The sequence below is a fragment of the Ambystoma mexicanum genome, chromosome 12, assembly GCF_040938575.1.
Source record: "Ambystoma mexicanum isolate Mex_15411 chromosome 12, UKY_AmexF1_1, whole genome shotgun sequence".
Lineage (NCBI taxonomy): Eukaryota > Metazoa > Chordata > Amphibia > Caudata > Ambystomatidae > Ambystoma > Ambystoma mexicanum.
This window is the reverse complement of record NC_090936.1, coordinates 929,847,578-929,873,839: the sequence shown is the minus strand read 5'-3', so window position 1 is coordinate 929,873,839 and position 26,262 is coordinate 929,847,578. Positions and strand designations below refer to the sequence as shown.

Genomic DNA, 26,262 nt, shown 5'->3' with positions numbered 1-26,262 from the left:
TCTCAAGATATCAAAAGGCATGTTGAGAAGTCTGACTTGCACATCTGGTGCAAACCCTGACTTCCTCAACCACGCAAATCTGCGTAGCACAGTGCTTGCAGCCATGGATCTGTTGATACTATCAGCAGTATCCAGTCCAGACTGGAGACATTCCCCCATTGCCTCCTTTCCTTCTTTGACAATGTTCAGGAAGCCTTCCCTTTCCTCGCCTTTCGAAATATGATCAGCCGCTGCTGAAATGAAGTCCCACAGGGTATGGGTAAACCTGGCCAGGGTACAGATGACATTGGTTGACTTAAGAGCCATACTACCCGAAGTAAAAACTTTACGGGCCCAAGCATCCACTTTCTTATCCTCTCTATCCGGGGGGATAGTAGGATATGCAGTCTGTCTTGAAGTAGTTGCAGCTTGAATAACTAGACTTTCTTGAGTGGGATGTCTGTTTAAATATTCAGGATCAGAACTGGACGGTCTATATTTTTTAGGGAAATTACTGTTTACAGCAGCAATATTGTCAGGCATTTCCCAGTTCTTTTCCACTGTTCTCTGAAGTGCCCTATGGAAGGGGAGAACTGGATCCTTCTGGGGACCCCGAACAATTATGTCCATCATATCATCCTGTTCAAAAGTGGGTGAGGCTCTACCCCAACCCATATATTCCACCACTCTAGTCATTAAACTCCTGTATCCCGAATCAGCATTTTCTGCAGGGTCAGGTTTTCAAACTCTAGCTCAGGTGACGTATCAATGCCACTAGCAGAGTGAAGGGTGTCACACAGGTCTCTCATTTTCGATTCCGGATCGATTCTTCTGGGACCTCTCTAGTACCATATTGTACTCCAAAAGGAGAAACATCCTCTCCTTCAGAGCCACTTTCTTCAAAAATTGAAGACATAGACTTAAAAAAGTCGGATTTTGGTAAAGGAGTAAATCTCCTGTCTTGTTCATGAAGTTTCATCGAAAGAATCGACGTAACCTTCGATGGTATCGAAGGAACCTTCGAGGACACTGATGAAGTCTTGACACAGGCGTCGAAGACGCTTTTGGCTTTGATGTCGAAGCTGCCGGCGCCAATGGCGTCGACAAAGTCGTGGATGTTTTCGACGACATCTGTTTCTTATTAGTTATCGGAGAAATACTCGAATCTCGATGAGTCTTCGACGACTTGGCATTGACTCGAGTTTTTTGAGTTTCATCCATACTACCGGGTTTTACCACAGTAGTTCCCGACTTCCCTATGTCGTCCGATGGAGCGACAGGGGTCCGGCTCTTCTGAGGTTTCTTTGAGGGGGTCGAGGCCGCATTCTCAAAGACCTCCATCATCTTCCTTTGAAATTCTTCCCATTTTCTAGGGGAATCGTACCTTTGTCGGGCATCGTACCACTTCGGTCAATGAATCGGAAGATGACGAAGGAGATCTATGTCTCCTTTTCACTGTCTAAGAAGAGGAAGATGAAGAGCGCCTCGATCTACTACGAGATGGAAATCTCTTAGAGTGTCTATGGCGATCCTATTCTTTTGAATCGCTCGATTTTTAATGTTTTTTAGACAAAGCCTTTGAGGCTTTAGAAGCTTCCCGCCCTACCGCCAGTTTACCTTTCCTCTCACTAAGGGCCTTCTCCGTCATTGACTGACAGGAGCCACAGTCGCTGGTTCAATCCCTTGAACCGAGGCACCAGAGACAAACGCGTTGAGGATCTGTGATAGTCACCTTCGATCCGCAGTCGATACGCTTTTTAAACCCTGTCTTGGGAGTTGAAGGTGTTTAAGAAAACGACATTTTCAGAAGAAAATTTTGAAGCGCGCCGTTCTCGAGAGCGAACCAATCGGAAAAACGGAACTGAAGCCAACGGGCGCGTCTCGAGCTATTTATACCAACAGTGATGTCGACAAGGTACGGAGCCCGTTGAGGGACAGTCGATGCCACAACCTCGAGCACAGCGCCCTCTGCCAAAAAAAACCCGAATATCATAAGATGAGAAATACGTGGGAGGACACAATCCATTCGAAGTACTCTGATTCAAATCGCACTTGGAACTTACAAGAATACACAAAGCTATAATTTGACGACCTTTGCACTGATGCACATTAATGTCTCAATCACAAAATATTAAGCACACCATATAGGTCCAGTTAAAATTGCAAAGAAAGGTATTTAGGCAACAATAAAATTTATAAAAAAACTAGCAGCAGTCTAAATTCAAAACAGTCAATCTATATGGCAATATTGGTTTCAAAGGGTCTCTCAATTGCTTCTTGACAACCTTTGGACTGTTAGCAGTTTGGGTTACAAGTTTCTGCCAGTTGGCATTCCAAAAAGGGAGAGTTGCGCCCTTGCTGCATCGTTATGGTTTCACAGTCTCTTGGCAATGTGAGGTATAAGCTTTCCCCACTATGTGTCTCTTCGAAGGGGATTTATGCCTTTGTTGATTTATTGCGTTTTCCTCACAGCCTCTTGGCTGTTGGCAATGCTGGTTGTAAGCTTTCCCCACTTGTGAGGAAGCTCACGTTCTTGCCACTTCTGCTTTACTTCTTTTATGTTTCAGTATTCACAATTAGGATGTTTCTGCTTTCCTTCATTAAATATTTCTGTCTTTTACTAATTGTTCGGTATTGACAATTCTGCAGTTCATGCTTTCTCTCATTAACAGTTCTATATACAAAATCATTACTATTTAACAACCTTTGTTTACCGAGTACTCCGGGGTCAGCTTTGACACTTAGCCAACTCACTGGTTGTATTCTGCAGCTCTGTCTCACGGTCAGGTGCTGCGGCGAGTCTTTGGTCTCCTGTCCGACTTCTCTCCTGCAACTGGGTACATTTGGTGAGTTGCGTGTTGGTCTCCTGGAGCTTCGACGGCTCTGTGGATCTTCCGCTGCCTCTCTCTCACCGACTTTCTGTATTTTGAACTGGGAGCACCTCTCTGCTTCTTCTGGGCCTCTTTTTGACACGCCGCTCACCGCTGCATGAACTCTGCAATCTGCTGGGCCTTCATCCTTCATGTAAGGTTCTCCCAGCGTTCTTCTGTCCGTGGCTGCTCCAGCCCCATGGATTACTTCAGCTTCATCAGCTACGCATCTTGCACAGCATTCAATGTTGTCTTCATCTTCTCCCTGCTCACTTCTCACCTGTGTCTCATTCTGGGATTTAAATATCCCATTCAGGTGCCTAGGTCTATAACAACTAGACTGCACCTTTTGACAAGTAGCACTTTGAATATTCATCACCTCTGGGCCCTTCTTCCTCATCCCAGTACCATTTGCATCATAGTTAATGAAGTCCATATTAGATGGTATGAAATCAGTTTATCCAGTTTTACCTTTGGTTAGGTTAGGCTGTTTTAGGTATTGAGATCTGTTCGAAACAGGAGAGGTTGTGAAAAGGATGTGTGTTTTAACATTATAGTGAAAACTTTCATTTAAGGTGGAATTAGAATGATTCATGGGTTTTACTTTTGGCTCTTGAACCCCTGAACTACCAACATTATTCTTTCTAGATGATTTCTCATGACAGGTTCTTTGAGTAGTTGTATGGGAGGTACTTGTACATTGATAACATGCCATTAGATATTTAGGAATGATTTGACATTCATCCACGCAAGAACATGAATACTCCGTCTCTCCTAGCAGAGACACCATTTGCCCTTGATAGCCGTCTCCTCCAATGTGATACTCTCGCTTGATACCACCCCGAGGGTTAGAATCAGGTAGCATCTGCCTTCCCCTGGCCACATGGTAGGAGACTTTAAGCTGGGGTTTATTGAGGACTCTGCAGGATTCATCAAAGTGGATAATCTGATACAGCTGGAATGAGGAGCTCCCATAAGGAATGTTAAAACCAAATTTAAATCCCACACCGGGACTATAAACTGTCATGGCAGGAACTGGTTACACAAACTCTGCAAGAACTGCATGACAATGGGGATTGTGAAGAACAAGCCCAGTTCGGGGGACCTCTTGCAAACTGAAATAGCAGTGAAGTATCCATTAACACGACAGCACAGCAAAAAATCCCAAAAGGGCAAAACTGACAGGATAATTGGTACAGATTCCCTCCCGACACCAAGCCAAAAATGTACGCCATCTGCAGGTATAAATAGAATTTATTACAGGTCTCAGAGCTGAAAGGAGCACATAATGGATGTCGTTTGACAAGTCCCACTCCTCTTTTCTCAGCCTCTCAGTAGCCAAGCATGAAGGTGCAGGCAGCTGAGGTTTGGGTGGAGAACCCACCCCTCCGCACCCCTCAGATTGGAAGAGCAAATAGAGTCTCCTCAGAAGGCACGAAGGAGGGAAGATGGACATGTCCAGCAAAAACTGGATACCATGTCCTTCGGGACCAGTCTGGAGCATCAGGGTCAACGTGGTTCCGAACAGATGCAACCTCCTGAGAACTAGCAGAAGGACAGGGATCAGCAGAAATGCATAAAGGAGGTTGAATGTCCACTCGACCATCAGTGCATATCCCAGATCTCTCTGATGAGGAAATTCCCTGGAGTAGAACAACTCACACTTCCTGTTCACACTGAAAGTGAGGAGGTCCACTTGAGGAGTTCCCCAAAAGAAGAAGATCCCCTTCAGATCTTCCTGCCGCAGCTCCCACTATTAGGAGACCGAAGTCTGTATGCTCAAGGCATCCGCTGTGACATTCTCTCTTCTGACCTGATGCTCTGCTGTCAAAGAGATGCCGTTCTCACGAGCCCAGAACCACAGTCACATTGCTTCTCTCAATTGAGGCAAGGAACCCACATCACCTTATTTGTTGAGGTAGTGTTTGGCCACTTTGTTGACCATCAGCAGCACAGTCTTGCATTTCACAGTGGGCAGGCATGTGACCAGGGCCAGTCTGATCACCCTAAGTTCCAGCAAATTGATGTGTTCCCAAGACTCTGAGGGAGTCTGCTCACTGTCACTTCCTAAGCACCCCAATCTATCATAGATGCATCTGTATCCACCATCACGTGTGGCATGAGTTAACGAAACAATGTGCCTCGCAGCACGATGTCTCTGATGGCCCACCACGCACAATCCTTAGCCACCTGGTCTATAGAAGGTCCAACATGAGGCCCTGAAACTGTGACCATTGGCAACAGAGGAGCCGCTGAAGCCATATCATTTAAAGCTTCACCTCCGGCACCACTAGGATACAGGAGGCCAAGATGCCCAGAAGGCACAGAAAGGGCAAGGCTGGGACTTGTTCTGGGGATTGGAGGACATTGACCAACCAAAAGATTTTTGCCACTAGGTCCTCAGGCAGGAATGCCCTTACCAGGCGAGTGTCCAAGTCTGCTCTGATTAACTGGAGAGGGTGGGAGGGCGAAATCTGAGACTTGTTGAAGTTCAGGGAAACCGACACCAGATCTGGGGAGCAACCTCGAATGAGACAGTCATCCAGGTAGGGAAAAACATGAATACCCTCCCTCCTGTGTGCCGTTCTGAGGCGAGTCACCACACTGCTAGCAGCTTCATGAAATCCCTGGAAACTAAAGAAAGGCTGAACGGCAGGACTTTTAACTGGTATTGAGGTTGGCCCACCACAGACCTCAGGTACTTCCTGTGTTACCGATGAATGGTGCATGGAAGTAGGCATCTTGAAGGTCTATTGATACCAACCAGTGCTCCACATCGAGGGCTTGCAGGATCTGGGCTAGCGTAACCATCTTGAATTTGTTTTTGCGCAGGAATAAATTCAGCAGCCTCAGATCCAGAATGGGATGCAAACCCCCATCCTTCATTGGCACCATAAAGTAAGTGGAATACCAACCTTTGCCTTGTTCCGAGTGCATTGCCGGTTCTATCTCGCTCTTTGAAAGAAGCTGACAAACCTCCTCCATGAGGATGGGTTCCGGAGGCAAGGTGTTGGTCTAAGGGCCATGGTCCAGAGGATGCTGCATGAAAGGGAAACAGGAACCCTGTTGAATGACCTGTAAGGCCCAAGCATCGGGCGTCTTCATGTATCATTCCGTGCTGAACAGAGGAAGTTCCCCCTCACAGGGGAAACGTGGCAGAAAACTTCACAGAGTTTTCTCCTCGTGGTGTTGAGGGCACGTGTCCACAGCCATTACCCTTCTCGGGGCATCTCTACCCCTTTGAAAGTGCCTGCTCTGTAGTCTTCCCAGGGTGCCCTGGCCTCAACCCTGCGGGCCATAGAAGTCAGAGGGGCAAAAACCCCAGCCCCTTGCCGAAGATGCAGAGGGTTGATATATGGCTAGACCCAACAACTTCACTGTGTCCTTTGATGCCTGCAATTTCTGGGGGGTATCACCAGCTTTTGCCCCAAACAGGTTTTGGCCAGCAAAGGTAATTTCCAGTATTTTAGCCTGGATCATCATATGCAAGCCAGCCATTCTTATCCAAGAGTGACGTCTAAGCACCACACTCGTGGCCATGGATCTTCCCACGCAGTCATCTATGCCCAGTCCCAACTCCAGAATCTGTCAAGAAGCTTCCCTGCCATCTTTAACCATAGACAGGAAGCCTTCTCTCATGTCTCGCTCACGCATATGTTCAGCCACATTAGATACAGCGGACCACAGGCTAAAACGGAATGTCACCAAGGTGCAAGATGCACTTATTGCGCAAACGGTGAGGCTACCCAATACAAACTCCTTCTTCCCCCAGGCATCCAGTTTGTTACTCTCCCTGGCAGGTGGAAGAGAAGGAAAGGTGAAAGAATTCACATTAGTAGTCACGGCCTGCACCACCAAGCTCTCTAGGGAGGCATGAGTAGATAGAAAGATGGGGTAAGAGGGGGCAGGAAGATGCTTCCTAGCCAACTCCCTGTTAACTGCAGAAGCAGGCTTCACCCAGACCTCCAGTATTGGGACCTCTAATGCCACACTGAAGCATAGTAGTGTTTCCTTCATGGGAGCCTCTCAAGGATGCCTGCTAACTCAAACTACATTTTCAGCATGGACGGAGCAGAGACTCCCAGAGTATGGGCAACCTTTGCCATCAGCCTCTCAAAATATGCTTGATGCTTACCAGGGGTAGGGGCGGAAAGAATGGCTAGCTCAGGGAAGGTATCTAGACTACAGGCTTCTTAGAGGTCTGAGGCCAGCCCCTGAACGTCCTCAATGTCTTTATAGAACTCCTCCAGGAAGTCCCTCTCTTCCCTGGAGACCAAGGGGTTCAAACCCAAAGGGTACCTGGCCCCCTTCCTTGTCGTAGCTGCCACACATGTTTGACATAAAGGGCTTGAAGGGAACAGGAGCAAATTCCTGAGGTTCTTTGGTGCCTGCAGCGCTGACTGGTGCCAAAGTCATGACCATAGCTGAGATCTCGAGGGGAATCTCCTTTCTCTTTTTGGCCAGTCACAAGCCCAAAAGGCGTGCAGGAGTGGTAACTGCGGAAGATGCAGAGGGTTCCATTGGTGCCAGGGACGAAGACATCAGCACCTTTGTGAATATATCAAGCATCTTTAGGCAAAGTATTTCACATTCCTCCGGGGCGGAGGATTGGGTCAGAAAACATACCTTATCCGGCTCCAGACAACCACTGGAGCTATGGCTCTTCTTCTGGGAAGAGGAAGAAGAATGCTGGTATGAGGATTCACTCGGAGAGCAGGATCTCTTGCTGTGCTTCTTCTTTTCCTTTTCCTTATGCAGAAGTTACTTCCCCTCAGACCGATGCTCCGCGCTTCCTTAAATGAGACCGTGCAACCTCACCATTCATTTTGTTAGCGAAGGCTGAGAGTTTTTCCACTCATTCCTGGAGAGCCTTCGGGTGCGTGGGCTGGCACAACCCACAATCCTGGGTATCATGCTCCTTATCTAAGCAGTATTACATATCCAATACAGATACCAAATTGAAATCTGCTGGGTGCAATCCGACCTCGGTTTGAACCCCCGAGACCTTCGCAGTGTAGGGCATGATGATGACAAATTCTAAGAATCAGATGAGCATGTTCCTGAAGTGAACAGAGTGCATGGAAAAAATATACTGAGATCACAGGGCCCAGAGCCTCAATATATAATGACCCTGACGTCATGTCCAGCGATGGGGTGCAGAGAGGCAGCGGATGGAGCAGGCATGGAACCACACTGCGCCCGTGCAGTGGAAAAGATTCTCTAGAACAGCTATACTATGGATTGGATAGCACAGATGAGGAATCTGTGGGAGGCAAGATTTCCAAATAGATTCACCTTATACTTTCAGTAAGTTGGTAAAGTTCTATTAGTGCAGGGTTCCTAGATTTCCTTATGTGATTATTGTAAAATGTTTAAATCAGGTATAAAAAAAATACACTGGACTCTGGACAACCGTCTTAAAAGGTTGCAATGGGCACTGCGTTAAGAGGATCATTTACTAGAACTTGTTGCATACAGTATGTCTGAAGCTATAATTTCACAATTAACCTACCCAAGGAACAACATATGATTGAGGTTGATGTTTACAGGAAAAATAACTAACTTGCTCAGAAGTTTTAAACAAATCTACAGACAATACACATTATATCTTACTATCTTTTACCTTGAGGTTGAACATTGGAAGTTTTCGCTTTAGATTTAGTGATGATCTGCTCTATGACTGCATAGCTTGACCTTTTTACCACTTCCGGGATGGCATTAATCGTTGAGGAAACACTTAGGATGAGGTGTATTTTTGCCAAAACTAACTTCTTCATTATTTGATGATCAGAGATTGCAGTCAAAGTTGGACTTGGACTTTTATTGAGTATTTCTTCCAACGCCTAAAATGAATTAAGAAAAAAAGGCATGAACACGCATTTCATAACAAAGATTATCTAGAAGTGCGAAAAACCAAGGGCAGTATAGTTACAACATAAATATTGGCTACAGTTCGGCAGCCCTATAAGTAGATTGTACTTTTCTAAAAATGAATTCTCCCATATACCTCTTTTTCTTCAAATTATAGGTTTTTGCCACATCTTAAGGACTTAATACAGCTAAATGAAATGTAAATGTTCTTAAACGTAAGAATCATGAAAGGCATATGTGCATACCTTGGACCCATGCTACTGTCATGGAAAAACCACCACAGACTTCAGGTGGATTGGTGAACATCTTTAGTAGCTGTCAGCAAAGCCAGCATACACAGGACGAACAGCAACCTAACGATAGAACAAGACTCTGTGCAGCAACCCTCCTCAGTGCGCTGTGCTCTTGCACAGAAGAAAACACATGCATTTCAATGGAAGTGGTGGTTTAGACCTTGCATGAGATAGACAAGCAACAATGTTTCAGAGGCTAGTCACAGTTTCTCAGCATACAAGTCAAAGACAGATGCCACATTCTCACGCCAGGTAGAGCACAATCTTCATCTTAGTGGAAGACACTGTAAATTACATTAACCATTCCTGCTGTGGATGCTACTTCTACAGTTCTCACACAGTTCCGAGGTGTCTCGCCTACTGTTGCTATTTCTGCTAGCTAACGCCGCCTTGCCTGGTGAAGCGATTCTCCAAAAGATGCTTGGATATGCCAAACAGAAAATACGTCCGAAGCGAGGACTATAGAAGTGAGCACCTTTTTGCAATGGAAGGCGAAGCACTTCTGTCGTGAAGACATGTGCACTACAATATAGGACAAATGCTGTTTTGGCAATAAGGCACTGTTAACCATGGCAGTTGGCAAGTACTTATCATAACTAGAAGAGTAACAGGTGTATCTGAAGAGCTTGACAAATTTAAATGTTCTAATTTTTCACCCATAATCCCCTCCTATGAGACCGTCACTCCAGTCTCATTAGTCACATCCTTGGGAGAACAAATATCACAATTTGTGTACTTCTTCGGTGGCATGCAAATACAGTATTCAAGTTGTTTCAAAAGCCTTCTGACAATGGCCATATGTACAGTAATAGAGGCATCTACAGAGCACCACAAGACAGTATAAACACAGGATCAGGAACAGTATTTTGGATACGACCTGAACAACGTAAGCTCTCAGGGACTCAAAAATGTTTGTTACTGAGGACCAGATGGTCCAGGTTGACTCAGGACTTTCATGGAGAACGCTCATAATGTGAAGTATCCGGGCAACAATATTGGTAATGCTACTGGCGCAGCTTGGTATGAACATGCAGCATTCACACTTTTTACAATTGCGCACACACCAACTTTGATGCTAAGAGAGTGTCCAATGCCATACATTTCTGGATGACTACCATCCGGATGGCTACTTATTCACAGGACAGTAAGGTCAGGGATTACGTCATAACCTTTTCAATATCTTTGATCAATTGAGATAATGGGTTAGTCAATCTCGGTTTACCTTAACCCCTGAGGGATGGTATAAAGTAACCCATCCTGGTATGATATGGCATTTATAACGCGCCTGCACACAAGTGTTTCAAGGCGCGAAACCCTTCCCATTCAGCACTTCTCTTTGGTTGTGTGGGCATCAGGAAAGTGCGGGTATGCTGAATAGCAGGTGGGACATAGCCTATGTAGCAACTTCCTCCCAAGTTAATGGGCAGCCTTGAGTAGGATTTGACTCCACAGATTATGCATGTTCTGTGAATTGTGACATACAAAAAATCAGGGTCAAATGCAAATGTGACATTATTGATGACTATAATGGGATTGGTCGAAAAGTAATATCGACACTTGTTTAACATTAAAAAAGTGCACCCCGGTTGATTGAACATGTATGGGCAGTAGCCTGAGAGAAAAGATCTGGGTGGGAACATTTGGAGGACCAGTAAACCCCATCTGGGAATGTGACTAACTACAGGGTCTCGGGACTCAGTATCGGGTAACCAGCCTGAGATCCAGGCAGACATCTCCCCCCAGCTAAAGGGGATGGGTGCTATAGGGAATTTGGAAGATAAATCGTGTGGACGGTGTGCACACATTCAACAATCTGATACATGAAAGATGTAGGAATACAGCCAGCCAATGCAAAGTTCTGTGTTTTCACTGTGAATCCGAGGGTGAGCACAGGGGCCATTGTGTTCATGACATGTGGTTCTAAAAGCAGCATCACAGTGAGTCAGAGACAAATCGGTGCGCTCACAACAATTATAACAGTAGTTAAGTAGAGGGGCGTGGCTTGAAGGCCATGTGAGTAGACGTGCTCTTGGAAGAGCTCCTGGAGATCCTGCACCCATCCGGAGAAAAAGTGCAGTTGCACTAGCCCTTTAAAGTCAGAAACATAGGCATCAGCCTATGAATATGCGGAGCAGTTGCTGACATGCTGGAACCCATATAACCCAAGGAACGGCAGATAGGGGCAAGCAAAGTCTCTGGAGAAGTAGATTTGAGGGAACAAAATGGTGGCGTTCTAAACAAAGGAGGAGAAATAAACAGATCAGCGGAGGCATCCCGTGTGGGAACGGCCACAGTGCAGGCCAGGTGAGGCAAACGTGCGCCTCTGGTGTGTCACCGGCGCGCATTTGCTCTCGTTGGCCCCAACTGCTCCGGAGACCGCCCGGCACGGAGGAGCGGTCGGCGCTAGGACCGCGCCCGGGCTGGGCAGACGAGGCGGACCTCGCGGCCGAATAGAAGAAGTGCCCACCTGGGGCTTGTGAGGGGGCATGGCGGACTCCGGTCCTGCGCGAGTGCCGAAAGCCAGGGACTGCAGCGTTGGAATAGCTGCACCCGCACATAAGCCTCTCAGCCCGTAGACCCGGGTGTTTGGTGGTGGCCCGGAGGTGTAATAAGAAGCGCCCAGGTTGCCCTGTAAGCTGTAATGAACAGCAGTTCCGGTTCCAGAACCACACAAGCAGAATGCACCTGAAAGGAACCAAAACAGCATTCCACAATATAACAATTCCCACCTCATATCATCTACGAGGAATGTAACTGTACTGAACCATATACAGCAATACTGCTGACATTCTAACACGGCTACAACAGGGAAGAAGGAGGGTGAGAGTGGACCAGCAGGCTTCTGCAGACGGTCTCTGGCGGGTCAGGGAGGTGGCTTGATGGGACTGTGAGCTGCTGGCGCCCCCTCACCCTAGCTACTCTGGTGGCACTATAGTAAATTGCACACACCCCCACTCCATGGTAGAGGGGAGAGCACATTGGCCAGCTGATGTGCCCAGTAGGCGGTAGGCCCAGAATGGAGATGGATGCTGCGGGGACTACAGGCATGGACTGACTCTCGAGACCAAGAACCTCAAACAGCAGCAGATACCCAACATCCTTGAATAAGGGGAGCGGGTGTCATGAGAGGAATGCATGAGAATTGCTAGGGACGAGCTGGTGGACTAGCTTGAGCCAGTAGCCAATGTGACAAATGGAGCCTGGTCCGGCTGGCTCATGGTGTGAGCGTGCGCTAATAGGATCGGAGTGAAGCAACATTGTTACGTGGGAGGGCACAATCCACTCCGATAGCTAATCATTGGCTCCCAGTCACCCCTTGCGCGGCCCGTCTGGGCTCCAGAGCCAACAGCAGTTTCATCTCGCAGGAGAGGAGAGGTTCGCCCACAATCCCTAGGCACAACGCCATGTCCAGCAAACCACTAAGAATGAAGAGCAAGCAGCCCACGCTGGAAGAGTACGCCAGGATGCCGCCGGGCCCTGAAGGAACCAAGAGCAAGGAGAAAATCCCCGCCGGGAGCGCAGTCACCATGGGCACCAAACTGGAGGTCCTGGCGGCTATTGCAGATCTGAAAGTAGCCTGGGAGACCAAACTGGGGCTGGCTATGACTGAATTGAAAGCAGCACTGGAGCTGAAAGTAGGGGCAGTGCAGGTGGAAGTGAACCTTCTCCGACAAGATATCAGATCGCTGGCAGAACGCACAGAGAACCTGGAAAAGGAGGTGGGCCCGAACACAGTGGACTGTGCAACACATAAAGCAGACCTTCACGCCCTAGTGCAACGCGTGGGCAATCTAGAATGCAGGGCGGAGGAGGCGAAGGGACGTGCCCGAAGGAATAACATCCGTATTGTCGGTCTGCCGGAGGGAGCCGAGGGATCCAACCCTACAGAGTTTGTTGAATAAATGCTGCTGCAGAAGAAAACCGGACAAGTCTTGTCCCAGGGGTTCGCGGTGGAAAGGGCGCACAGGGTTCTTATGAGGAGGCCACCGCCGGGCAACCCCCTTAGCCCGGTGATTGCTAAGATCCTCAACCATCGGGACCGAGAAAGAATCCTTGAACACTTCCGGAAGGGCGGTACAATACAGAGAGGTACAGCAAATATAACCGCATACCCGGATTATACCCTGTTGGTACAGCGTAGCCGCATGAACTTTGGGACTGTCAAAAGAAGATTGCATGAAGCGGGCTACAGGTACATGCTGCACTACCCAGCTAAGCTGAAAGTGTTTCACAAAGACAGGATCTTTTTTTTTCAAAACCCCGGAAGAAGCTATGAGGTGGCTTGACATGCAAAGCTGCCCCCAGGAGTGGAAATCCAGATGGGAGAAGGAGAAGGAAGAGATAAGTAATCCATGGAGGGGGCACCAGAGGGTGTAGCGGCTCAAGGCCAAGGGACTTGATTATTGTAGTTGATGTAGAGTATGGGCTGGCAGGATTAGGCTGGAATGAGACATGATCTGTGAGCACTGAGACTTTTAGCTAGTTAGGGAGCCTGGCAGAGCTAGTCCTCATACCCCCATTTAGAGTAGCTTAGTTAGGTTACCGGTAGTCCGGTGACACCCTGCTGGGCTCCTGCCCTCAGCATACCGAGGCAGGACCAGAAGCAGGGTCGCCTGAGCTCCAGGGATGGAGCTGGGCATTTGTTGTGGTTGGGGGGATGAGGAGAGGGAAAGGGAGGGGTGTTGGGGTTTGTTGTTGGGAAAAGGGGGGAAGGGAAGTTTGTTGTGGGTGTGTGGGTAATGAGCCAATATGAGAATCTAAACAGGAGGGAGGGAGGGTGGAGAGGGAGAGCAGGATATTGTATACATGGCGTCGGGGTACCTTAGGGTGGTTACCTGGAACGTTAGGGGCCTCAAAAGTTATCTGAAGCACAATAAAGTTATGATGCATTTGAAAAGGATGAGGGTGGACATAGCATTATTGCAGGAGACCCACCTCACCAGGGAGAACCTGGAGGTGGTAAAGAGGAAGTGGAGGGGGAGCATAGCGGGGGCCACATATTCGGCTTACGCAAGAGGAGTAATCACCTGGATAGCACCCCACGTGCCATTCCAGTTGCTTCAGTCCACAAGAGACCCAGAAGGTAGACTGATCGTTATGAGGGGAATGCTGGAAAACCGGGAAGTGAGTATTGTAAACTTATATGCCCCCAATCAGGACACAGCGGCCTACTTTCGGACCCTGTATGGTAAGATTAGCCCCCTACTGGGTGGCGGGATCCTATGGGGAGGAGACATCAACTGTGTACTGAATCCTAGGCTGGACAGATCAGACAATAAGCTAGACAAGCCCACCCCGACTGCAAAGGTGCTAATGGCCCTCCTGAGAGACTTTGATCTTGTGGATGTCTGGAGGCAACTGCACCCAGTAGATAGACAATACTCGCACTATGCGGCACCACATGGCTTGCATACGAGATTGGACTACGTGTTAGTCGCTGCCGATTTGGTTAGCGGGATGATGGGCGCGGAATATAAGGCTAGAGTGCTCTCGGACCACTCCCCTTTGGTCCTAGAGTGCCAACATCAACCCCTTAGGGCGCGGATTCCGATGTGTAAGCTCAGAGTTGAGGCTCTGCAGAATTCGGGATTCTGGGAGGATTTAAGGGAGGAGATCACAGAGTACTTTGAGATTAACACTGGCAGTGTCAGATCGATGGGTACGGTGTGGGAGGCATTCAAAGTGGTGGTGCAGGGGGTGGCAATGTCAAAATCCAGAGGGCTCCAGGGGGATGTAGAACGAGAGCTGCGGGGAACAGAGGAAGAGTTGGAAGACATTATGCGTAGGGGAGGTACCTCTGAGGAGGACGGGGTCAGGATGAGAGAGCTTCAACAAGCTAGTTGTGAACACTGGGACAGGCTATGTAAATTAAGCTATAAGAAATACGTGGACAAGCAGCATGCGGGGGGAACAAACCTGGAAGGTTGCTGGCCTGGCTATATAAGAGCGAGGCACCAAGGGCCGCAATCAGGGAAATCAGAGGGGAGGGAGGTTGAATCCTGGACACCCAGGAGGGAGTGAATGACAAGTTCCTTAGATACTACAAATGGCTCTATGAGGACCCAGGCAGAGTTGGGGACCAAGAAATCCGGGACACAATAGAAGACTTGGACCTGCCCACCTTAGACGACTTGGAACGGGCAGACCTGGACGCCCCAATCACAATAAAAGAGCTTGAGTTAGTGATTTGACATCTGCCCACTTGTAAGGCTCCAGGGTCAGACGGGCTCCCGAGCGAATTTTACAAAACCTAAAAACAGGAGCTGCTACCCCCGTTTCTGGCTATGTTTAATGAGTTGTATGAGCAGGGCAGGTTGCCAGAGTCCTTACGTGAGGCGGTGATTATTCCGCTCTTAAAGCAGGGTAAGCCGAGCACAGACTGTGGGTCTTACCGACCCCGGTCGATGCTTAACCAAGACAGCAAAATCCTCACGGCAGTGCTGGCAAACAGGCTTAAGCGTGTCATTAGCAAACGGATACACCCTGACCAAACAGGCTACGTCCCTGGTAGAAATATAACTGATAACCATAGGAGACTGCATCACATTATTGATCAGACACAGGAAGACCCGGGTGATCTGGTGATAGCCTCGCTTGATGCGGTCAAGGCCTTCAACTCAGTAAGATGGCCATGGCTGTTGGCGACTCTAGAAGCCTTTGGAATGGGCCCAGGGTTTCTTAGGTGGGTTAAAATGGTATATAGTTCCCCATTTGCCAAGGTCAAAACAGGTGCCATGATCTCAGACAAATGGCAAATTAGCAGGGGCACCAGACAGGGCTGCCCCTGGTCACCCATGTTGTACATATTAGCGTTGGAGCCGCTGGCTGTCTGTCTTCGAGGTGGTCCACATCTCATTTCATTATACGCTGACGATATACTTTTGTACCTGCTTTTCCCAGAAAAGAATACGCAATACATCCTAGAGGTGATGGAACGATATGCCGCCCTCTCCGGCATAGTGATAAACCCCAAGAAATCTAGCATGTTTTCCTTAGGGAGATATGGATTTGTCCCGCCAGGGGTATTGCCGGTATTGCCAATACCATGGCAAACCAAGTCGTTCAGATATCTTGGAATTGACATATACCATACGACGGGAGAAGAACATAAACACAACACAGTGAAGGCAGTGGAAAGTATCAAGAATAGCATGGGTTTTTGGTCCAGACTGCCCATGGCCATGATGGGGAGAGCAGCTCTAATCAAGATGGTAGTCCTGCCCAGACTGTTACACTTTTTTGTAAACATCCCGCATGTGATACCCAGGCGTTTCTTCGCCAGTCTCCACAGCTTGTGCAGGGGCTTCATATGGCATAACACCAGGAACAGGGTGGCTCTTTGGAAACTGCAGAATTCGGGTGACGGGGGGAATAAACCTGCCGAACCCTGAGTTATATTATCTAGCGGGAACATTGCAATACGTGGCCAGATGGCTGTCTGAGGAAGAAACAGCGGAAACTAGGTTGTTGTGTAAGGAACCAGCTCCCTATTTTCTTAGAGAAGTGGTGTGGCTGCCTAGGCGTAGGGTGCTGGAGATGGCGCGGCTCTTGGTGCTTGGCTGGGAGGTGTGGCATAGAGCATGGCGGTTGGCAGGACACCCAGCTCCGCTTTCCATGCAGGTGCCATTGGCTGCGCTATTTAGAGAAGACCCCCAATTGATACAAGAGGTCCGTAGATACTGGGAACCCGTGGGCCTGGCCACTCTGGGAGACATATGGCAGCATGGAGTAGCACTAGAATTCCAGAAACTGATGGAGGATACTGGGGTGCATAAGGGGCAACATATAACCCACTCCAGAATAGTTAAGCAGGTGCGAGAAAAATGGCCTCCGGGGGTGCTCCAGGAACAACCGGATGCCACTATGGAGATGATATATGATGTCTCGGAGGGTGGCCACAAGATATCCCGCATATACGAACTACTGGGGTCCAACGTGGGGAAGGAATTGTCCCTATTGAGACAGGTCTGGGAGGAGGAGGCGGGAGAGTCAATGATGGGTGGGTTATGGGTTAGAGCCCAGAGGTATCATAAGAAAGTGTCCCGAAACGCGAGGCTCCAACAGATCCAATTATATGTCACACATAGGGCATATCTGACCCCCAGTAAGATTGCTAGGTTTGGGGGCCAGACGATCCAGAAATGCCCCAGGTGCGGGGAGGAGGAAGCCGGGATGCTACACATGCTCTGGGCTTGTCCGGAGGTGGGTAGATTTTGGGCTGAACTGAAAATACGCCTGGCGGAAAAAGGCAACAAGCTAGAGGTGGAGTCTGCCTGGGCATGCATGCTAGGAGGTTTCCCTAGGCCACGTCATCTGAGGCACATTAGCAAGATGAAGGATCTGGCATACATCCTGGCCAAGAGGAGTATTGCAATGTGCTGGAAGGCAGCTCACAGGCCCAGGATGGAGTTGTGGTGGGCTGACCTCTTGAAATGGGCCGAGGCTGAAACGGCTGCTTGGTTCGAAGCAGTCAGCAGGGGAGGTGAGGAGGTAAGACCCCTAATCAAATGGAGGCAATTGGGAGCCACCATGGTGGGCCCCCCCAGCCCGATCACAGTGAGGATGATATGGATGAGAGGAGGACAATCGACCCGCCTGAGGACGTACAGGCTGATGATACAGACTTTAAGGCTCAAGTTGGAGGATTGGGGGGGGGGAGTGGGACTGAAGATTATAGCTTTTAATGTTACCTTGTTAGACAATAATAAAAATGTCTTTTTAAAAAAACAGTAGTTAAGTAACTAGACATGGTGTGGGCTCAGGAACAGAGCCTAGTCTTCAGGTCCCAGAGAAGCGCTGCTCGGTCTGCACTACCAAAGAACGTTGATGGAGACTTCAATTCACTTCATATGGAGAAGACATTTTCAAGTGGGGTAACTTCATAAGTCTCTTCAGTTCCAGGCACAATGTCTGTGTCTCAAAATGCGGTGCAAGCGTATCTGAGTTCCAAGATCCCTACCAGGGATGTGCCTTGGACTGTAATAGATGAATGTTCCAGCAGTGTACAATGTTTGTGACTGTATTGTGAAAATCTATGATAAATGCTCAGCTAGAGATACCCGTAGTACCAGAGCCATAAACATACTGTGGTCATGAAAACAAAGAGAATGATCAGGCGATAACAACAACAGATGCCAAATCCAGCTGGTGCAGGTATATCGGTTGATGTAGCTTCCAATTTTGTCCAATGCACTACAACATCTGGGAGATGCATCGTTGCCTAGGGGAAAGGTTCAGCAGTATTTGAGCATACATGCAGGCCTTCCTTTCCTGATCAATGACCCTGTGGCGTTCCTTCCCGGGGCTGGATGGTGATGTCCAGTGAAATCAAGAGTTAGAGATGGTATGCAAGGAGGGGGACCTGAATCAGGGTGGTCCCCTGTGGATCCTTGGTTGCCTGATGAAGGAGCCTAAACAGCAGCTCCTGTAAGGACCCCAATACACTAAGAGACTGTGGAGTTGGAGTTCGTGGTTCAGCAACTGCACATACAGGTGCAACGGAAGTAGTGGAGGCTGCTTCCGTTGTTGTTCATGGATGGCTGGGCTGGGACAGTGGCTGGAGCTCCGGTAGGAGAGTCGTCCGGTGCAGAAGGGTTGCTTCTCGGTAACTGGATAACAGGCAAAGTGGTGTCGGTGCTGTCGGCGGCATCTGGGATTTTAGGGCAGTGGGAAGCATGCATCCATGTGGTAAGGCCGGAGCGCTTAAGGGTGTGGTGTTTTGAGTTGTCAGCAGCACTTGATGCGGTTCTAGCAGCGTAAACCGAAGAGAAAACCTCGACTGGTGCACACGCACAAGACTCAATCACCTGGCTGCAGCGAATGGCAGAGCATAGCCATCAGTTCTGGTATGGTAGCTTGGACCTGTGCATGAAGAAAACAAACAGTCTTGACTACGGCAAGACAACAATTAAGAAAAGTCTCATCATCCAGGTGCAAATTCAGAAGGTGTGGGTCTGCCTGAGGAGCAGTTGCAATGTGCATGGGGCGTTGTGTAATAACCTAATGTGCGGGAAGACCATGCTTACGGCTGTGAATTATTGCTCATGTGGAATAACACTAAGGGCAGCGCATGGGGCCACTTTAGCCCTGTTTCCTGACCCACCATTCAGAGCCTGAGCTTTAGATTGCTGTTTCAGCGTTCCACTGTGTCGCTTGGCTCGGGGATGTAAGCACATTAAAACTGCTGAGAAATCCCTAGTGCTTTGCACACTTCACTAACAATCTGGCCAGTAAATTGTGTACCTCGGTCAGTATCTATGAGTGGGAGTCCAAACTAGGGGAAAAATGTAGACATCAATTTCTTTGCAACATTAACAGCATCTGCCTCGGCAGCGATAAGCTTCTGTCCAACATGAGAAAACATCAACAATACGCCTGAACAATCGTTGAAAAGCCAGGAGCTTTCCAGTCTCGGTTTACGTTGGGAATCATACTGTTTTTAACTGAATGGGCAACTTTGTGGGTCACTCGGCCAGGTAAGATAGGAGTTCTTTTGGTGCCACCAGGCAGCCATCTGAGGAACGTCAAAATGAGTCTTGCCCCAACTTAAATTGTCGCTGAATCCAGGTAAGCTTTTCTACCTCTGGGGCTTGGTCTTGTAACACGGCCAGGCTAGAGCGGGAGGCAATCGGTGACTGTTGGACTGAAATATAAACAAGCATTTCATTAGGAACCAGGGGTCAGTTTAAGGCAGTCGAACAAGCTGTGTTATCATCTAGAGTATTGCCTCTGGCGGTGAAGGACTGCGAGGGAACATGGCTTCTACACTTCATTATGACCAGGACAGCTGGAAGTAGTAAGGCATGTATCAGGGCAGACACATACCTGTCATTCGAGATAGGGGCACCTGTGGAGGTTAAATATCCTTGTTGTCTCCAGATGACACCCAATTTGTGTATCACTCCATGAGAGTAGCAGGAGCCGGTGTAAATGGTAGCCAACTTATCTGTCGCCAGGATACACGTTCGAGTGAGAGCCACAATTTCAACTACCTGGGCTGAGTTGGCACATGGTAAATTATAGGCTTCAAGGACGGCATGCGGGATTGCATACAGAATACCTGTAAACAAGTTCTTCTTTCCTGGGCTACGGAGACAGGAGCCGTCCATGAAGAGTATAATTTCAGGGTTATGCAAGGTGACATAAGAGTTTCAACAACCAAAAGACAATCTGGCCATTCCCCATCCTGCGGGGTCAGCAACAAGGAGGCTGCAAAATGAGCAATTTCTCACAATCAGTTAACCTGGAATCTGACACATGTTGTTTCTTGCCCTTGAGTAGCAGGGCTAGCACTGAGTGGTGCACAGAAATAGTGACAGGGTTTTCTACCAGCAGTGCTGCAACAGCACAAAAACATGCAGACAATTCAGAAGCCACTGGGTCTATGCTACACTGTGATACAACACAGGTCGATGCCTATCGCCGTTGTTGGGGAAGAGGTGGTCGTGGCCCGCTCCTCTTGCTTTCCCGCATGATCGGATCCTGCCTTTGCTGGAGGGGGAGACGTCCCCCTTCCTGTATACGTGTGAACTGCCTCATTACCCTCTCTGTATTAACAAAGAATTATACAACCAAGTCTTATTGAAACTCAGAGAATCCATTTTGTGACACACCAAATGCCATCTTTTTTCTAGGCCCCAAAATGATCTAAAAAAAGCCTGTCTCTCTCTCTGCCCAGCGCCTCACACCGCCAGCCCAGGCTACCACCAGCTCTTGCCAGCTCTACACAAGTTCTGTTCTCATGGAAGTCCAGCCATTCATTGTTGCAAACATTAGTATCGTCCCCGGACAAGTGATCTCACTGTGCTGTGTGAGACCGGAGTAGGCCTCCACCCTTGGGAACATCCATCTCCACTAATCTGCCTGTACTCTCTCGACCCCCACCCTGCCCGGCCTTAATCTACTGGGCCCAGGCACCTCTACTCTTTGATACAGATACACATCTGACCTTTCCAGTGACCAAGAGAAGAACACCCAGCCCTGGCCCTAAATTCCAGACACCAATATATTCACCCTAAAGCCAACACATGTCTGTCGGTATCATGAGGCATCAGTTAGATCAAGGACCTCCAAGCTGGGCACCTGGGTCGGGGCACTGGGTTTATAGATGCCAAGGTGCAGAGGGTACAATGTAGCTATATCACCTGTTAGTGAACACTAAAGGTGCCCCTATTTGAGCCAATGTTTATGATGTTCATTTGTATCGTGTTCACAGAGCCTGTTGCTCTAGTTTAGATAGTCAGGGAAGAAGTATCATTCTGCGAGCATTACCTTCAGCCCACGGAGATAAACCCAACTTACCCACGTGCTGAGGAAGCAAAAACCAAGCAACCACCAATCCAACGTGGCCAGCCCCTACATATCTGCAATGTACTAAAGTAACTTACCAATTGTATTGTAGAATTATGTACCTACAAGCTAGGCGTCATCAGTGACGCATTTGTGCCTTATAATGTGCTGTCCTTGTAATGTTTGGCAGAGCGCTCTCCGAGCAGCAGAGTTCTCTGCGTGCACAATTTATCTCATATAAACTTTGATCTACTTGCAATCTATCTCCTGGTCTCATTCCCTACTGGGGTGTGTCCATTATTTGGTCTTTTGGATATTGTGTCTGGGGATGGGCGCCTTCAACGTGCAGCTGTGTCAACACTCCCTGGGCATAACTATCATGTTCATCACAAAACCACACAGATGATTTTTCATAATCCGGCAACCCCAGGGCCGGTGCTGTAGCAAGCTCTTAATATATGGTGCCAAAGGCATCTTCCATGTCCTGGAACCATGGCAGGGGTTCTGGGGTTGAATCATGCGTGAGGGTATGAAGGGGCTTAACTATGGTGGTGCACCCTGGTATCCACTATCTACATTAACTGATCATGCTTTAATGTGATCCTGGGATAAGTGTCTCTGTCCTGCGGAAATCTCATAACAGAGGTATCTCACACTGGGTAAACACAATTGTAATTTATCTTTGCACACCTTGTGACCGTTTTCAGCAAGAGCTGTCAATAGAGGAATAGTATCTTGTCCACAGGCTTCCAAGGAGGGCAAAGCCAGTAGAAGAACGTCCACGTACTGTACTAGGACGGACCCTCCAGTGAACTCTAGTGAGTCTAGATCCCTTTTCAGAATTTGGGAGTACAAGGTGGCACTCTATACATACCCCATAGGAAGTCACGTGAACTTATACTGGGTGGATTTATAGGTAAAGGCAAACTGATACTGCCTTTCAGGGTAGATAGGTATGGAAAATATTGAGAGCAAAAATCAACAACAGTAAAATAAATGGTTGACGCAGGGATGCATAATAGGATTGAAGCTGGGTTGGGGACCATGGGGAAGGCCGGCAGAACAGCGGCATTAACTGCGTGCAGGTCTTGGATAAAACGATAGACCTCTTTAACCGGGTTTATTGGTGTGCAGAATCGAGGTGTTGCAGGGACATCGTGTGGGCACGATAATACCTTGTTCGAGCAGGAAACCAATAACTGGGCAGATAACTTCCTCAGCTTTTCTCGAAATGGGGTAATGAGGCACGCAAGGCAGAGGTTTGACTGGGTTCAGGGTCATTTTGACTGGTTCAGCATTGAGAATATAACCTGCATGGGTGGACCACAATTTGGCAGGGACCTGGTCCAACAATTCCCGGCGGGTCTGGTCTCCTGGGAATGAATGAGGGGTCCCCTCCTGTAACACTGCCAAGACCGTAAATTCCCTATTGGCTGGGATGCCTAGAAAAATATAATCCAGAGTGCAATAGATGAACAAGTTACTTCTTACCTTGTAACGTTCTTTCGACGGGATGTTCCTCCGACGTATTCCTCATCTTAGATATATCCTTCCAGCTCTGCTGGCCTCGGAAAATTTTTTCTCTAGAGGGCGCTGCTCGTCGACGTCCCTCGAGTCGATGTCCCTCGACAGCCGCCGTATCGACGCTCGACGTCATCCTGCCTATAAAGGCCGCGCGCAGCGTCCGTTGCTCAGTTCCGTTTTGTAGCCCACAGTATTACTGTCTGGACTAGACTAATCACCCTGAAGGAGCGTAAGCTGCAACAACAAGGGAAGTAGAACTGCGGGGATGGATGGGAGGGTCGATGAGGAATACGTCGGAGGAACATCCCGTCGAAAGAACGTTACAAGGTAAGAAGTAACTTGTTCTTCGAAGGGATTGTGTCCTCCGACGTATTCCTCATCTTAGATAGGCTCCCATAGCAGTATTCTATATTCGGAGGAGGGAGTACTGACTTCACGCTGTCTTCTATTGATGAATAGAATGCAGTACAGCCCTTCCAAACCTAGTCTCTTGAATGGAGGAGGAATCCAGATTGTAAAAACGTGTAAAGGTATGGACAGACGACCATGTAGCGGCCGCACATATGTCTTTAACCGGCACGCCTCTTTTGAGGGCCGATGAAGCTGCAATACCTCTGGTCGAATGAGCCCTAAGGTTTTGAGGGGGCTCTTTCCCTGCCAGTTTATAACATTCCAGAATGGCTAGAATGAGCCATCTGGAAATGGTCTGCTTAGTTATTGGTAACCCCAGCTTGTGACCTGCGTAACCTACAAACAGCTGGTCTGCCTGTCTTATCCTGGCTAGTCTACTAATGTAAAAACTTAAAACCCTCCTAGGGTCTAGTCTGTGTAACCTCTCTTCCTCCTCCCCCGGGTGAGGAGGAGGATAGAAAGATGGTAGGGTAATCTTCTGAGTGATATGGAATTCAGAAACCACCTTTGGGAGGAAATTAGGCTTCACTTGCGGGACAACTTTGTCTTTGTGAAAGATTGTATGAGGGGGTTTACAAGAAAGAGCTTGTAATTCGCTCACCCTTCTAGCAGATGTAAGTGCTATTAATAAAACAGTTTTAAGGGTAAGGAATCTTAACGAACAAGAATGGAGAGGTTCGAAAAGGTGTACCCATCAGGAAAGTTAGTACTAAGTTTAAATCCCATGGGGGAACTTGGAATGGTCTTGGGGGATAAACATTGGTTAACCCCTTTAGAAACTGTATTACCAAGGGTAATTTGAAATAGGATGGTTCTTCCGCAGTACGCTTAAAGATAGATAGCGCTGCGAGATAACCCTTAATGGTGCCAACTTGAAGGCCTGAATTTGCCAAATATAGTAGGAAGGACAAAACCATTGGTGTACCACATGAAAATGGGTCGATATTCTGTTCTCTACACCAGCTGCAAAATCTGTTCCAACGGCAGCGGTATAAAGACTTTGTTGCTGGCCTCCTTGCCGAAAGCAACACCTCCATAACATCATCAGGGAGGTCCCAATCCTTGTACCTCAGCCGTTCAGAAGCCAAGCGTGAAGGTTGAGGGTTTTGCTGTCTGGATGGAGAACCTGACCTCCCTTCTGTGAGAGTAGGTTCTCTCTGAGAGGAAGTCGAATTGGAGGGCAGATGGACAAGTCTAGAAGGTCCGGGTACCACGTTCTCCTGGCCCAATCCGGGGCAATTAGGATCATGGTTCGCCGGAATCTTCTCAACCTCCTGATCATTTGAGGAATGACAGGGACCGGTGGGAACGAGTACAGAAGCGGAAACTCCCAGTCCACTATGAACGCGTCTCCCAGAGCTCCTCTCGGAGGAAATTCCCTTGAGCAGAACAGGTCGCATTTCCTGTTTAGGCTGGCGGCGAACAGATCTACCTGAGGGGTTCCCCAAAGGGCGAAGATCTCTTGAAGGACTTCCTGAGCTAGCTCCCACTCGTGGGAGACTGTGTTCTGCCTGCTCAGAGCGTCCGCTGTCAAGTTCTTCTCTCCGGCTAGGTGAACTGCCGATAGAGAGATTCCTTCTTGGATTGCCCAAAACCAGAGCTGCATCGCCTCTCTGCACAGGGGTAGTGATCCTACGCCTCCTCTTTTGTTGATGTAATGCATGGCCACCGTGTTGTCCGTCATTATCAGGACGTTCTTCCCTTGTACAGCTGGCAGGAAAGCCTTCAACGCAAGTCTGATGGCTCTCAGCTCTAACAGGTTGATGTGTAGTCTGGACTCCGATGGAGACCAACGACCGCTGATGGTCAAGTCGTTGGCGTGGGCTCCCCACCCCGTGAGTGAGGCATCCGTGACTACTGTTATCTCCGGCCAGGGTTGCCAAAACTGTTCTCCTTTCAGAATGTTCTCCTGACAGGCCCACCACTGAAGGTCTCGAGCCACCCTGCCGGGAACCTGAAGAAGGTCTGTCATTCTCCCTGAGAATTGTGACCACTGAGTCCTCAGTGCCCACTGGAGGGATCTCATTCTCAGGCGAGCCTCTGGCACAAGGAAAATGCAGGATGCCATGAGGCCTAGCAACCTCAAAAAGTCGAAGGCTGGGAGACGTTGGGCATGCTGGAACTTGGTAACCATCTGTAGAATATCTTGAGCCCTCACCTCTGGTGGCAAGGCTTTTCCCAGGGAAGTATCCAGGATCGCTCCTATGAACTGGAGTCTCTGCGATGGTATCATTTGTGACTTCTTTAAATTGAGGGAGAAGCCCAGTCTGTGAAGGAAATGGCACACGTGATTTAGCTGGATCTGAGCTTGCTCCGGAGAAACAGCCCTGATCAGCCAATCGTCCAGGTAGGGGTAGACGTGAATCCCTTCCCTCCTTAGACTTGCAGCCACTACCGACATTAACTTGGTGAAGACCCTCGGGGCGGAGGTCAGCCCAAATGGCAGTACTCGAAATTGATAGTGAGAGTTGCCAATTGCGAACCTCAGGTATTTCCTGTGTTTGAGATGGATAGGCACATGGAAATAAGCGTCCTGAAGGTCCAGAGATACCAACCAGTCCTGAAACTGAAGGGCCTGGAGGATCTGAGAAAGAGTGACCATCTTGAATTTGTCTTTTCTGAGGAATTTGTTCAATTCTCGCAAGTCCAAGATGGGTCTCAGTCCTCCGTCTTTCTTCGGAATGAGAAAGTAAGGGGAGTACCAGCCCTTGTCCCTCTCCGCTACAGGTACCGGTTCTATGGCACCTTTCTCTAGCAGGTCCAAAATTTCCTGCAAGAGGAGCGGGTCTGGAGCTTTCTGAGAGCTGATCCCCGGTGGATGACTCTGAGGTATACGTAGGAAAGGCAGGCAGTAACCTTTGGCGACTGTTTCCAATGCCCAAGCATCTGACGTGATAGCCTGCCATACCGTCAGATGTTGAGTCAACCTGCCTCCTACAGGTGTCCTGTGAGGGGAGTCCTCAGAGTGGTTTTGGGGCGGCTGATGCAGATGCCGATGGTAAAGAGGCACCTGCTGTTGCTGCGGC

General features: G+C 48.5%; 1 protein-coding gene across 1 annotated transcript in view; it reads right to left on the bottom strand.

The window, feature by feature from the left end:
- The window catches only part of CFAP54 (cilia and flagella associated protein 54), a 3,669,934-nt gene that overhangs the window by 279,613 nt on the left and 3,364,059 nt on the right, over window positions 1-26,262 (bottom strand). The window contains exon 50 of the mRNA XM_069629416.1: window positions 8,473-8,692. Within this exon, the coding sequence (XP_069485517.1) occupies window positions 8,473-8,692 (220 nt within the window). The remainder of the gene's footprint in view (window positions 1-8,472; window positions 8,693-26,262) is intronic.